This window comes from Hyaena hyaena, unplaced genomic scaffold, assembly GCF_003009895.1.
Source record: "Hyaena hyaena isolate Hyena2069 unplaced genomic scaffold, ASM300989v1 scaffold_40, whole genome shotgun sequence".
NCBI lineage: Eukaryota > Metazoa > Chordata > Mammalia > Carnivora > Hyaenidae > Hyaena > Hyaena hyaena.
The window spans coordinates 1,154,580-1,169,631 of record NW_024080672.1 but is presented as its reverse complement, the minus strand read 5'-3'; the positions used below and the strand labels follow the sequence as shown (position 1 = coordinate 1,169,631).

The 15,052-nt window shown below is 40.7% G+C and overlaps 1 protein-coding gene across 5 annotated transcripts in view; it reads right to left on the bottom strand.

The window, feature by feature from the left end:
- Positions 1-15,052, bottom strand: part of SNX10 (sorting nexin 10) — a 71,253-nt gene that overhangs the window by 12,511 nt on the left and 43,690 nt on the right. For all 5 annotated transcript variants that reach the window (XM_039229891.1, XM_039229889.1, XM_039229890.1 and 2 more), the window contains one exon: positions 1,851-1,937. In XM_039229891.1, coding sequence (XP_039085822.1) covers positions 1,851-1,937 — 87 coding nt within the window. The remainder of the gene's footprint in view (positions 1-1,850; positions 1,938-15,052) is intronic.

Sequence of the window (15,052 nt, the reverse complement as noted above, 5' to 3'; positions counted from 1 at the left end):
AATATTTTATTTATTTCTAGGAGAGAGAGAGAGAGAGACAGCGTTAGCAGGGGAGGGTCAGAGAGAGAGGGAGTCACAGACTGAAACAGGCTCCAGGCTCCGAGCTGGCAGTCAGCACAGAGCCCGACGCGGGGCCCGAACCCACGAACCGCGAGATCATGACCTAAGCGAAAGTCGGACGCTTAACCGACTAAGCCACCCAGGCGCCCCGCCCCCACCTCCATTCCTAATCATAAACAGGTATGGACAGTTAGGACCAGACTATGCTGAGATCACTAACTTATTAAGCTCCTCTAAATCTATATGCTGATTTCTGTTATCTCCCAAGCCAAGAAGATTTAGTCCTTGTCAATTTATTAGCATTTCAGAGAAATGCCAGAAGGACTATCAAATAATATTTGTGGAATCTATCATTTCTGGCCTGAGACAGGCCTTTCTCAATTCACCTCATGCAACTTAAGTAGCAGAGAAAAATCTATGCTTTCATTAACTCCCTGAGGATAATTAAATTTCACATCTACCATGAAGTGTGATAAAGACCCACACATTTTTTAGAGGAAGTTAAAAAGGCAACTAAAGAATTCCGTTTCATTTTCAAATGCTTACTCTTATATACCCATCTTATAATTTCCCACCCAGAATGCAAATCTGGTGTGACTTTATGAGTAAAACCAAAATCAAAATACAAGAAAATACAAGGTACACTCCCCCGGCAGTGTCCTTCAACACAATCAAAAAAGCAGTTGTAAAAAAATGTTTTTAAAAAGCAGTTCTGAGTTTTTACTTTTTTTACTTTTTCTAAGTTGGGGAACTTTGAAAGAAAAAAGGGCTGAAAGGAGAAAAAAAAGTTTTATTGCTGATGCTTGAGTGTGCAATCTACCAGTTTAACTGTTTACAATGGGGAGACTAAAGGTAGCTAAATTTTTCCTGACTTGAATATACCCACAGATAAAATCTGAGTACGTGTCTATACTCCCAAGAGAAGCATGAACTAAAACAGATGGGAAAAGTAACTATTTTCATGATCAGGGGCCAATAAACTATAACCTGGGGGCCACACCCATCCTCCCACTTGTCTTTGCAAATAAAGTTTTCTTGGAATACAGTTACATTTATTCATTTGTGTACTGTTTATGGCTGCTTTCACCCTACAATAGTGGAAATGAGTAGTTTTTAGAAGGAATAGAGAGCCCACAAAGTTGAAGACATTTACTATCTGGCTCTTTACCAAAAAGTTTGCTGACCCTTGTCCAAGGTGATTACAGAAGGCCATATACCACACAAAAATATTCAAGAGATTATAATAGAGTATTTCCAAATAAAGCACATTATTTCTAGTTATTTACCTATGTTAATCATGAATCTAGACTAAGGCAAAATAATTGCACATTATCTGTTTTCTACTTTCTTATTCCACCTATAAAACCACTGCATATCAGTTTCCCAGAGAGCTCTATATCCTCTTAAAACCTAAGATTTATCAGGCAATATATTACCCAGAAATATGCTATAACAGATCATAAAGAAGTACCATTAATGAGCTATAAATACACTTTACCTGTGAATTTTAGATGTATTCACATGTTCATACATGAAGGCAATAAACATTAAAATATTAACATTAGCAAAGCTGCAACAAGGAATTCAAATGAGTCATTTTCCAACTTTAGGAAGCATCTTAACTACTTCACTTGAGATACAGGCATTACTTGTAATCATTCAAAGTCAGTTCTTTGAAATAGGAAAATTTTTACAAACTTCAATTTTAAAGTATAACAGAGTGTCCTATCAAATGCATATGCTGCCTGAAAATTACCATGATTTCTGCAGACTACTGACTGAATACTTACATGAATACATATCTCATAGTCAATATAAGAATGCCAAAAGTCCTCCTTCTGAATCCGAGGATCTCGAACCCAGACGCTTACAAATTCCTGTAAAGGCATCACAAAAGGAATATGTTTCAGAATCACAAGCAGGGCTGGAAAGAAGAGAGAGAGGCACACGGTACTAGAACAAAACTGAAATGAGCCGTGGTGGTTCATTCTTTAAAAAACAAGAAGTAAGCTAATGAATCAGGCACCATGGGAAGTCCAAGAGCGCTTATACTACAAATGGAATTTTTTAAATGGTGTAACTCCAACCTGGGGGTACTTCTGGGGAGTCTCACAGGTTACATGAAGACAGTAAGAAAGTAACTGATGTTTTATTTTTAATCGTGAGAAGTATGTTCAGATTTTTCTCAAAACTTACTCTTCTTACTTTTTTCATTCCTCTACACTAGTCATTTCTTACTTTTTTCATCTCTCTACATTAAAACTATAGGCCCTGGGGCACCGGGGTGGCTCCTTCGGTTGAGCACCCGACTTTGGCTTAGGTCATGATCTCGCAGTTCATGAGTTCGAGCCCCGCATCAGACTCACTGCTGTCCGCCTGTCAGTCCGGAGCCTGCCTCAGATCCTTGGTCCCCCTCTCTCGACCCCTCCCCTGCTTATGCTCTCCCAAAAAATAAATAAAAATACAAATAATAAAAATAAAAAAACTATAGGTCCTGCCTGATAACTCACTTCCTAGAAGAAAATATAAAAGAGTGGCAAAGGTCATGTGAAAAGCAAGCAATGGGAGATGAAAATGACTTTGTACACAGCCCACGTTCAATACAATAAGCAGCAATAACTTACTAACAGAAAGATGAAACCCTTTTACCCAATACTTTTCTATTTTTAAATATATTTTCCCATATAGTAAACAATTTCATCTTCTTAATAACCTCATGTTGTAAACAAAAAGAGATGTTAAAAAAAACACGATAGACAATCTTGTTCCTTTTGAAAGACAATAAGAATCGGAAATACAGGGTAAAATTTAAAACACAATTCTATTTATTTATTTATTTATTTATTTATTTATTTATTTCTGAGAGAGAGAGACAGCATGAGCAGGGGAGGGTCAGAGAGAGGGAGGCACAGAATCTGAAACAGGCTTCAGGCTCTGAGCTGGCTGTCAGCACAGAGTCCGACGTGGGGCTCGAACCCACAAATTGTGAGATCATGACCTGAGCTGAAGTCGGTCATGATACTTAGCTGACTGAGCCACCCAGACACCCCTTGAATTATTTAATTTAATGTAAAAAAAATTTTTTTTAGAGAGCGAGCAAAGTGACCGAGGAGCAGAGAGAGAAGGAGATGGAGAAGGAGGGAGAGTATGGAGCCTGAAGTGGGGCTTGAGCTCATGAACCATGAGATCATAACCTGAGACAAAGTTGGATGCTTAACCCAATACTCTACCCAGGTACCCCAAATTTAATTTTATTTTAAATATTTCAACTTTTTATCTAAAAAAGGAGGGCATCAAGGCTGAAAATCTTAGGCATTTATTACAGCTTTGTGCTGGCACATCTGAGAGGCAGGCTCTGAATGTTCTAGAGAAGAACCCAAAAGAGAGATGATGGTGTTTTCTAACCTCTATTCTGTTAGGCAGATCATAAAATGATAATTTTTCAGCACAGGGCATTTTTTTTTTTAAAGGCAGAAAAAAATAGTTCGCATTCCCTTTTGACACCTGTTAAGTTTCACCTCTTATAAAAATTTTTTTAAATATTTATTCATTTTTGAGAGACACAGAAAGAGAGAGTACAAGCAAGGAAGGTGCAGAGAGAGAGAGAGGGAGACACAGAATCCAAAGCAGCTGCAGACTCTGAGCTGTCAGCACAGAACCCGATGTGGGGCTTGAACCCATGGACCGGACCGCAAGATCATGACCTGAACCGAAGTGGGATGCCCAACCGACTGAGTCATCTAGGTGCCCCTCAAATTTTACCTTCTAAGGCAACACACACTTTGTTCTCGAATTTGAGACTTCTGCCCCACTGCCTGCCCACAGGATACAGGGATTGTGAGTGAATCTTCCCAAAAGTCTTACTTTAAAAGCTTTTCATTACGTATTTTTTTTTAAGTCATTTAGAAGACAGAGAGATAATAAAAATAAGACAACATAGTGATGCTCTAAGCATATTTGGCCATTGTTTCTCAACCCCCCTTTTAAGTTTATTTTTGTTTATTTTAAGAGAGAGAGCAAGTTGGGGAGGGGCAGAGAGCAAGGGGAAACAGAATCCAAAGCAGGCTCTGCGCTGTCAGCACAGAGCCTGAAACGGGGCTCAAACTCACCAACCACGAGCTCATGACCTGAACTGAAATCAAGAGTCAGACACTTAACCAACTGAGCCCCCCAAGCCCCTCTCAAAAGCACATTCTAAATTATAAGAAAAACTGCCCAGCGATGGAAACTGAAACAAAACCCAGGCACCATGCCCTTAGTCTGTCATTTCTGTCTCCCGTCGGGGTGTGTGTGTGTTAACTCATTTCCCTGCAGTACTTTCCACACACCCAGAGTTCTTGGAAGGAATGAACCAATCATCAACGGATCAATGAACAGAAGGGCAAATAGGTTAGGAAGAGAAGACTGGAGTCCAAAGTAGACCACATTTATCTTTCCAAATCCCGCCTCACCTCTTCCCCCCTCCCCACCCCCCACACTCTCAGGGCTGCATTCTGGCTTTCATGGGCCTTCGGTACTTTTACCTTCATGAGACCTTTCTGCCACACACACAAAAAAAAGAAAGAAAAGAAAAAGAAAAAATTAAAAAATAAAAAATCATACTTTATAACCACACTGACCTAAAGAGAAATATATTAACATTATATATTAAAACCTTTCATTTGATCTGAAAGTTTATTTTCTTTTTCTGATTTTAAAAGAAATTAAAACATGTTCATGTTTCAATGAAAACCCCTAAAAGCAGTGTGGGCCCTGGTCACCACTCCGCCTACGCTGAGCCAGGCAGGACGTTGGTTACAGACAAGGTTATCCTGCACCCCTCCCCCGTCCCTCCACTGCCCTGCAGCCCGAAGGCACCCAGTCATCCGGTCACATGTGGGCCATGCGCCCTCACAGGGTGCTGGCAGCTCCACTTTTCCACTGGAGAGGCCGGAGTTCTTGAATATTCCAAGAGAGGAATTAAATATTTCCGACAGCTCAGTGTTCCATATTTTTTTTCAAATGTTTATTTTTGAGAGAGAAAGAGAGAGAGAGCTAGTGCACGTTAGCTAGGGAGGGGCAGAGAGAGAGGGAGACAGAGGATCTGAAGCCGGCTCTGCGCTGACAGCAGAGAGCCAGATGTGGGGCTTGTACTCATGAGCCATGAAACTGTGACCTGAGCCAACACTTAACTGCCTGGGCCACCCAGGTACCCCTCAATGTTCTGTATTAACAGCAGAAGATATGCACCTGTTACTGAAATAGTGGCCCTTTACACAGATTACACAAAAATGAAAAGAAAAGGAAATCCGTTTGTCAATGTGCTACAAACTTGGGATAAAATCCAACCACATCTCAGCTATTCATTAGGAGTATCAGATTATAAAACACGGGTGGAAAGCCTGCAAAGTTTTTCATTAAGTGCTACATGAAGGTAAAGTATTATTACACAGAAAGGAAAATGCTTATAATAAACTCAAAGCATTGAGACCTTCCCACAGACACTGGTAATAAGCAATTAAGCTAAACCAATTGTATGTATCTTCTGAAGCACAAAAAATTACTAATTTAAGAATCCAGCAGCAAACACTCTAACACTGTAATTTTTCAGCAAAACTCAGACTGACCTAAGGATTTCACAGTACTTGCTCAGAGCAAGTGCTCATAATATTTATAGAAGGGACGGACAGCATAATGAAAAATTACAGTAAAAAGTCTTTTCTTCATCTCAATGGGTTGGAATTCTCAAATTCTACTATTATTGTTACTCATTAAGTCTACTCTTTACATTGGGAAGGACGTGTTGAGTACATATTCTAAAACTCTGCTAGGAAAATGCGTCTTTTTGGAGCAGCAATGCATTTTTTTTTCAGTGTTTATTTATTTTTGATGGGGGGGGGGGTCCAGAGAGAGAGGGAGACAGAGAATCCAGGCAGAACCCAACATGGGGCTTGAACCCGTGAACCATGAGATCATGACCTGAGCTGAGATCAAGAGTCAGACGTTTAAGCGACTGAGCCACCCAGGCACCCCCAGAACAGCAATGCATTTTAAATGCACATTTAAAGTTAACTGTGGTGCTAAAACTCCAAATATTTTTTCGATCTTGAAAATTTTTAACTCAGTGGGTGTGCTAAATATCCCTGTTCTCTTGTGAACGGTGAGCTTTTCCCCCTCTTGCTCTCTTAAACACCTCAGTGGCCCGGAAAGCCATCCCCGGCTGCTGTCCTTCACACCCTGGTGCACTTCCAGGATGATCTCATCCAACATATGCTTTCAAGCACCCGGCGTGAGCCAATGGTTCCGTCTCCAGCCCAGCCTCGGCAGCGCCGCACACTTCCAGCCTCTTGCCTACATCATGAGCACAGAGTCTATACCGTTGCCACACACGCCATCCCGCTCCCCCGTCTCATCCCCGGCAGCCCCACCAGAAACCCAACTACGCCAGACTTCGCCTGCACTCAATTCATCCCCCACACTAAGACAAGAATGACCCCCAAGCACATGTCTGGGGGCGTCATCTCCCTGCTAAAATTCCTGCAAAACCTGCCCCATAATTTTCAAGATCAAGTTCAGACTCCTTAGGTAGCACAGCATGATTTTCACTCCACTCATCACTAAAGGCTAAACGAAGGTCACCTATGTGACACCCCAGTTCACTCCTCCACGCCTCTGACCACACTGTTCCCTCTGCCTGGACTGCGATCCCTACCCTACTTTCTGCTTTCTTCGTCGTTGTCACCTGCCTCTTGCTTTCATATTCTGCTAACTCCAATTCATCTTTCAAAATGCAACTCGGCCTCTGGAAATCCTCCAGTTCACCCAGTCTGGTTCACCTGGCCCTCCTCTGAACCCCTAACGCCTCCAGGCAGACCCTGGGCACCGTCCCTCCTCGCCACAGCTTACTGTGCTGTGATGCCCGTAGGCCACGTCTACTAGGCACTGAGCTCCTTCAGGGCACCCCAGGCTGTCATGTCCGACCTGAGCGCCTGGCACAGCCAGTGCATTCTGTTAATATCCCCTAATGAATCAGTGAATGACTACAGGAATGAATGAACTGCCTTTGGGGAAAAAATCGAGGTCAAACTTCAACTGGAATAAAATCCTCATCCACTTGGGCTCTCGGACTCCGTGAATTAATGATAAGTTATTTAGCAGCTGGTCTAAAGTTTATCTTAATTTACCAAACCCCTTCCTCTAAGGGTGTGCCAATTAACAGCGTATGGCTACATGAGCAATGTTTAAGATCTATGAGAACAAACTGTTTTCGTGCACCCTAAAGAATTCTGGAAGCACCTATTTACATAGAAATAATTGAAAATCATTCTGATGGCTTCAGTGACTTGGGTCCCAGAAGACCTGTGCCAGACGACAATTTGTTTGCCTAGTTGGAGTTAAAATGTACTTGGAAGTAATAAAAGTACATTTCTTTTAAAATATTCCATAATTCAGATGGGCCTCCCCTCCCCCACCCCGCAATTAGTAGGAATTAGTGAAGTTTCGCCATACTTCCAGCTATGAATAGCACACCCAGGAAGCCAAGGTTCACCTATAATCTCTTAATTAGACGCATCCCTCAAGATGCTGCCCACCATTCTTCAAAGGAATGTTGACAGCCTGTCAGCCGCGGAGGACAGTTCCGAGCTCCACACCTACAATCGTATGGGTTTCCTCTGGAAATTGCCACAGCAGCAGCAGTCAGTCAATTTAATAACCTTATTAAACACTTTAATGACTTCTTGGGCCTAATGACTATATCTAGTGTGGAGGAAGAAGCCAGGCAGAGTAGAATTAAAAATTTAAACTAACTGATCCCTACTGTTCTCCATGTGGGAAAAGGCTTCTGAGGAAAAGAGAGGCTGCTAGACTCTTTGGACATCTAATTCCTATGTTCTCTTCTAATAGTTGCTCTTTGATTGTAATGCACCCTGTCCCCCACCACGACTGCCCCAGGTTCAACCTTTGTCTATTTATCCATCTACCTTGTCGTCTCTTCCTTAGCCCCCACAAGAGATGAAATTAACAATAAAAGTAACTGTATCATATAGGGCACTGTGCCAAAGTGTTTTACATATATTTTTCTTTAATCTTTACGATAATCCTAAGGAAGACGCCAATTGATTATCTGTCCCATTTTGCAGATAAGGAAAGTAAGGCTTCTAAAGCTTAAGCAACCGGCCCAAAGCCAAATGGCCAATAGGCTGAGCTCGGTTTCAAACTCAAAGCTTGTGCTCTCAAACATATTCTATCTAGTGGTTCTTTCAGCAAGATAAATCTCAGATGATTTCCATTTTCCCTGTAATCATGTTATTTTGGAGGGAAAAAATTACCTTCAATTGCCATTAGCTACTATCAGTTCAAACAACATGCTCTTCTCAAAGTCTTTCTTTCTATTTCGTTTTTATATTTCTAGTCCCAAGCACAGTATTAGCACACAGTAAGTCTTCATGAAATGTTTGAGAATTAATCAACCGATTACAGAGATGATTCAAAAACAAACGATGTAGATCCTAATGTTGAAAATTACAAGATGCAGTTGAAAGAAACCAAAGAAGTCTATACCTCTTTGTATATGTCCACGTAAGTATATGTCTGTACTACGTTCATATACTGAAAGACTCAACACCGTAAAGAGATCAATTCTTCCCAAATTGATCTATAGGTTTCATGCAGTTCCTGTATAAATCCCAGTAAGATTTTCTGAAGACACAGATGAGCTGCTTCTAAAATTTACATGGAAAGGGATAGACCCTAGAATAGCCAAAATAATTTTGAAAAAGTAGAAAAGAGTGAAAAAGAATCCCTCTGCTGCAGTAATCAAGACAGTCTGGTACTGGGAGAGGTACACAGATCAACAGAACAACAGAAAACCCAGAAATAGACCTATAATGGGATGTCCAAGTGACTTTTGACAAACGTGTAAAACCAATTCAATAAAGTATAGATAATCTTTCAACAAGTGGTTCTGCAGCAATTAGACATCGACAGGCCTACAATGAACTTTGACCTGACCCTTGTACCTTCTACAAAAATTAACTCAGATGGATCATAGATTTTTTTTTTAATGTTTTTTATTTATTTCTAGGAGAGAGAGAGAGAGAGAGCGTGAGCAGGGGAGGGTCAGAGAGAGAGGGAGTCACAGACTGAAACAGGCTCCAGGCTCTGAGCTGGCAGTCAGCACAGAGCCCGACGCGGGGCTCGAACCCACGAACCGCGAGATCATGACCTAAGCGAAAGTCGGACGCTCAACCGACTAAGCCACCCAGGCGCCCCAGATGGATCATAGATTTAAATGTAAACACAAAACCCTAAAACTATCAAGAAAAAATACAAGAGAAAGTCTTTGGGACATAGGCAGAGATGAAGAGTTTGTAGACTTGATACCAAAAGGATGATACACATAAGGAAATGGTGATGCAGTAGGGCTTGCCTAAACTAAAAGCCCTTCCTCTGCAAAAGACCCTGAAAAGAAGTTGAAAAGACAAATGACAGACTAGAAGAAATTATTTGCAAATCACACATCCCTCAAAGGACTTATACTTAGAATATAAAAAACTCTCAAAACTCAACATTTATGTGGCACCTGGGTGGTTCAGTAGGTTAAGCGTCTGCCTCTTGATTTCAAATCAGGTCATGATCTCAGGTTCCTGAGTTTGAGCCCCGCATCAGGCTCTGCACTGACTACGAGGAGCTTGCTTGGGATTCTCCCTCTCCTCTCTCTATGTCCCTCCCTGGCTCACGCTCTCTCGGTCTCTCTCGAAATAAATAAACTAAAAAAAAAAACAAAAAAAAAACAAAAAAACACAACATCTCAACATTTAAGAAAATAAAGAATTAAATTAGAAAATAGGCAAAACACACAAAGAGACTTTTCACCAAGGACATACAGATCGCGAACAAGGACATAAAAAGTGGTGTAACGTCATTAGCCATTAGGGAAATGCAAATCACCACCAGAGTGTGACATCACCACACCTACCAGTTTCTGTTGGTGTTATCGCTATAGTTTATCTTAGCCATTTTGACTGGTGTATTTTTTCGTTTTTAATTTTCACTGTAACCTAGTTTTACAGTACAGGAAACATAACCATGTGCTAATTGTAAGAATATTTATTCAGATTACAGGAAGACGAGTAGGGACAAAAGCTAATATTAGTCAGACTCTCTAGGTGTTTATGAATATTAATTTTTCATACCCTTGATAAGAATTTTCTATCACAAAGATGAAAACTTGCTTCATTATGTGTTCACTTTCTCAGGATGGTTTTTTTTTCCTATTCCAAAGTATGTTTTACATGCTTATGTATTTAAGCTAAGGATTCATGCATATTCTCATTCATTCATTCATTCATTCATTCAATTAAAGAACACGGATGCTGTGCTAGGCAATGTTCTAACTCGTAGAATTTAACCAAGGTCTTATTCACCAGTGTTCTGTTCAGGACTCCCACGTAACAATCTCAAAACTAATACTTAACCCATTTTGCACACTACATTCTATACAAATAACAAGCTTGAAAGGCAGAAGGAATGTATCAAGTATGCTTCCTATTTCCTAATAATAGTTATGACAAATCACCTAAAGGCATACTACAAGAGACGTTACTTTCTACTTTATAGCTTGGAGGGTGTTTAAATGCCATGCTCTGGCAGTTTTGAATGATGATTTTTAAGAAGGCTTTTATTACTTCAGGAGAAATATCTGTGGATGAGACTCACTTAGACCTGCCTTTTATATGACTTATAACAGTTCATGGTGTTGCAAGTTTTATAGAAGTAGTATTCAAAATTAAGGAGAGTTATCTTTTGTATCTCATAATATATTAGGAAAAGTGTAGCGGGAAAAACCTCATCTTTTGTAACAAGAAGTAATTGCCAACCTGTATTAAATTATACCATAGGCCACAATCAGCAAAATCCAGTTTGTAAAAATCTCTATTGAACAAAAGACGTAGTTTCTTCAACGAATATATTACAAAAGGGGGAAAAGGCAGAATAACAGACTTCAAGCACTACAGTAACTAAAAGCAATGTGTGGTCCTAGTTGGATTATGATGAGAAATAAATATATACATTTTTCCCCCAACAGAATCCAAAAAAACTGAACACTGACTGAATATTTGATGGTATGGAAGAATTAATGCTAATTATTTAAGGCATAATAATCTGATTTGTTCCTAAGAAGGGTCATTTGTTAGAAATTAATACTGAAATATTTACCGATGAAAATATACAATGTCTAGAATTTGTTTCAAAGTAATTCACCACCTGGTAGCAGGGAGAAATGGATGTGGGTAGGGGATAGCTTGGTTGTGAATTAACAATGTGCTAATTGTTGAATCCTTAGGTACACAAGGGTTCATTACATTATTCTCTCTGCCCTGTGTATGTTTAAAATTTCATAATCAAAAGTTACAATCAGAGAAAGTAAAAGGGAAGAAGGGAGACAGGAAGGGAGGGAGAGGGGAAGGGAAGTCATCCTAAGCTGACTTCATTATGAAAGGGAAGAAATGTGGCACCTGAAAGTGAAAGCAAGTCAGAAACATAGACCTAATATATTAACCATTTATTCAACATTTATTGACCATTAACACAATAGCCTAATACTTATCTACCTTTAAAATAAGATTTTTTCATAATTATAAAAGTAAGCCATGTATATAATCAAAGAGAGATACATAAAATTTCAAAAACAGATGAATACACTATGAAAATGAAATCCCCTATGTATTCAACTCCCCATTTTTTGTCCACCTAGCAAGGACTTCTATAATTTTTACATTTTATATATATATATAAATATATAACTGGCATGTGTATGTATATAGGTTTAATTTTAACACAAGTGGGAGAATAATATAAATACTGTTTTGTATCTTGCTTTATTTACTGCACAATATTTTAGAAAACTTTACATGTCGAACATATATAATTCAATGTAGTTTGTTTTAAAAGTGTTAATTTTAGAGGCGCCTGCGTGGCTCCGTCGGTTAAGCATCTGACTTCAGCTCAGGTCGTGATCTAATGGTCCATGGGTTTGAGCCCCATGTCAGGCTCTGTGCTGACAGCTCAGAGCCTAGAGCCTGCTTTGGATTCTGTTTCTCCCTCTCTCTCTGTCGCTGCCCTCTCTCTCTCTCATGCGCTGTCTCTTCCTTTCTCTCTCTCTCAAAAATAAATAACAAAAACATTAAAAATGTAAAAAAATAAATAAAAGTGTTAATTTTAGTAGTTTTGGATATACAGAAAATCCCCATTTATCTCACACCCATCATTTTCCTATCATCATATCACATCACACAAGCAAAGAAGGAAAAGACAAAAATATCGTTTGGGGGAATAGGAGAGTGTTCTGTCTTGTCTTGTCACTTGCCTTCAAAGTCCCCAGCATTACAGGACTCGGGTGGAAGGCTTGCTTATGGGATATTCTTTAATGACATTCACTGGTTCTAGCCCAGTCAGTTTCCAATCAGTTTCCCAATAACAAAAGCATGCTTTCCTAGAGCGAGTGCAAAAGGCTACCATCAGTCAGCACAAGCAGATCCTGAACATGAAAATGTAAGTTTTGAGGCAACACATCCAAAATGGCAGCACATCCCTGGCATCTGTCCCCATAGAGCCCTGTCTCCTCCCTCAGTGGCAGGATCCTCGTGGTCCCTGGAACTCTCTTGGGCCCACTTGGATCTGCTCCATTCAGGGTATCCACAGCCACAGGGCTGAGGGATTTCTTGCCACTAGTGTTCAATAACTGGTAGTTGCTGCTCTACCCAGAATGAAGCATGTACATTTTGAAGAAAGCCCTTATCCTAAAGGTATACATTTCTCAAGGGAGAATTCAGTCATCGTGATCCAGGAGAGCAGGGGAGATATACATCCCATCCCCAACACCCACACCCACACAAGGGGTTTCGGCCCACCCGTCCCGTCATATCACAGAGGCAGGACTGTCCCGTATACACCACGTGAGCCCCGGACAGAGGAACAAAGCCGGGGCCTTGGAGGGACCGGAATGGAGGACGCCATGAAATGCTGTCCCCGTAGACGGGAACTGTTTATTCACACATCACGGAAGAGGAGTTCAACGTGGCAGAGAGCAAGGGCCCTTAGTTACGCTGAAAAGCCAAACTGCTCACTCTGGACGTTAGAATAGAAAAAGAACAAAAATGCCCGACTCCACGAAAGGCAGTCTGAAACAAGTTTCCTGACACAGCCACCTGCCATTTCATTAGGATTCTGGGTTCTGTCTCATTAAACAGAAGAGTTGATTCAGTTGAGCCCATCTAATTATTCTTATTAAAATATGTAACCATAATATTTTAATTGTAAATTAAAGTTGCACGCATGAATGACTCTGAATTCATTTTAATTTTACAATGGCCCGATGCCAGAGCCTTTTTATGGGGAAGATCCATCACATACTGTTCTCCTGGGAATCCAAACCAATGTGCAAATGGAACATGTTTAACTAACAAGGGAGACTCTCGCTCCCGGTTCTCCTCTCTCTAGATTTATTACAATAATAAAGCTATTTTAACAAGAGAGACTACATTTGGTTACCCACACCCCACATCTATAAAAAAAAAATTACCAAACTTCTAGGCTGGCACTACCAGTTAGGTAGAACCGACCCATCCCTCCTAGACTATCTGAATTATAAACAAGGATGGTAAATAGGTCTCAATTCATGTGCCAATGTCAAGATTAATTAGTAATGTCTGCTATGGGCACTGAGTGGAAAGTGCTTACACACACACCGATTCCTTGGTCTAGATTCTAGAACAATCAGTGATGTTGTATTAGGCCCTTACATATGCAGTCAGGTGGGAAATGAATTATTTGCACGAAACTACAACCAGGCACTAGGATATTTAAAGGCTCCACCAAAACCTCCCCATGTCTGACTGTACTGACTACAGGGTAGGTGGTGAGGTAAAAAACCTTTTTACAACTGGGGCTTTAGGAAATCCTCTTCTTCACTTTTTTTTTTTTTTTCTCTTCTTCACTTCTAAGCTGAGGCCTGAGGATAAAGAGGAGTTAGCCAGTCCACACAGAGTGAAGTCTGGGGGAGGAGAGATTATTCCAAGCAGTGGGGGGATAATTCTGTGAAAGCCCAGGGGCCCAGAGGGCACAGAACATTCGAGTCTGCAAAATAAGCTCCAAAATAAGAAGTGAGAAGTGCATCGGGGCAGAGGGAGGCGCAGAAGATGAGCCTGGAGAAAGAAGCAGGGTCCAATCACAGAAGCCCTTAGTAACACATTTAGGAGTTTTAACTCTGTTCTAAGAGCAATGCCATTAGGAAGCCCACAGATCGCTCTGGCCACAGGTAGACAGCGGCACTGGTAAGTGATGAGCGGCACTACATTACAACACATCCCGAACCCAGCCCGGCTATGCTTAGTTCTTCCTGACAGAGGCTAGCGTAAATTTCCAAACATTAAACCTCTCTCTTCTTACCACACTCTTTTCCTTTTCAGTTAGAGGACTTTCTAGTTTAAAATTCCTTAATGGTACAAGGACTCTGGGTGGCTCAGTTGGTTAAGGGTCCTACTGTGGGTTTCAGCTCAGGTCATGATCTCATGCTTTCGTGAGCTCGAGCCCAGCATTAGGCTCTGTGCTGACAGGGGGAAACCTGCCTGGAGTTCTCTCTCTCTCTCTCTCTCTCTGTCTCTCTCCGCCCCTCCTTTACTCACACGCTCTGTCTCTGTCTCTCTCAAAATAAATAAATAAACTTGAAAAAAATTACTTTAAAATTCCTTAATGTTATATTATTTTTAATGTTTATTTTTTCTTTAATAATTTTTTTAATATTTTATTTATTTTTGAGAGAGACAGACAGACATCATGAGCAGAGGAGGGTCAGAGAGAGAGGGAGACACAGAATCAGAAACAGGCGCCAGGCTCTGAGCTGGCTGTCTGCACAGAGTCCGACATGGGGCTCGAACCCACAAATGGTAAGATCATGACCTGAGCCGAAGTCGGACACCTATCCGACTGAGCCACCCAGGCACCCCTAGTT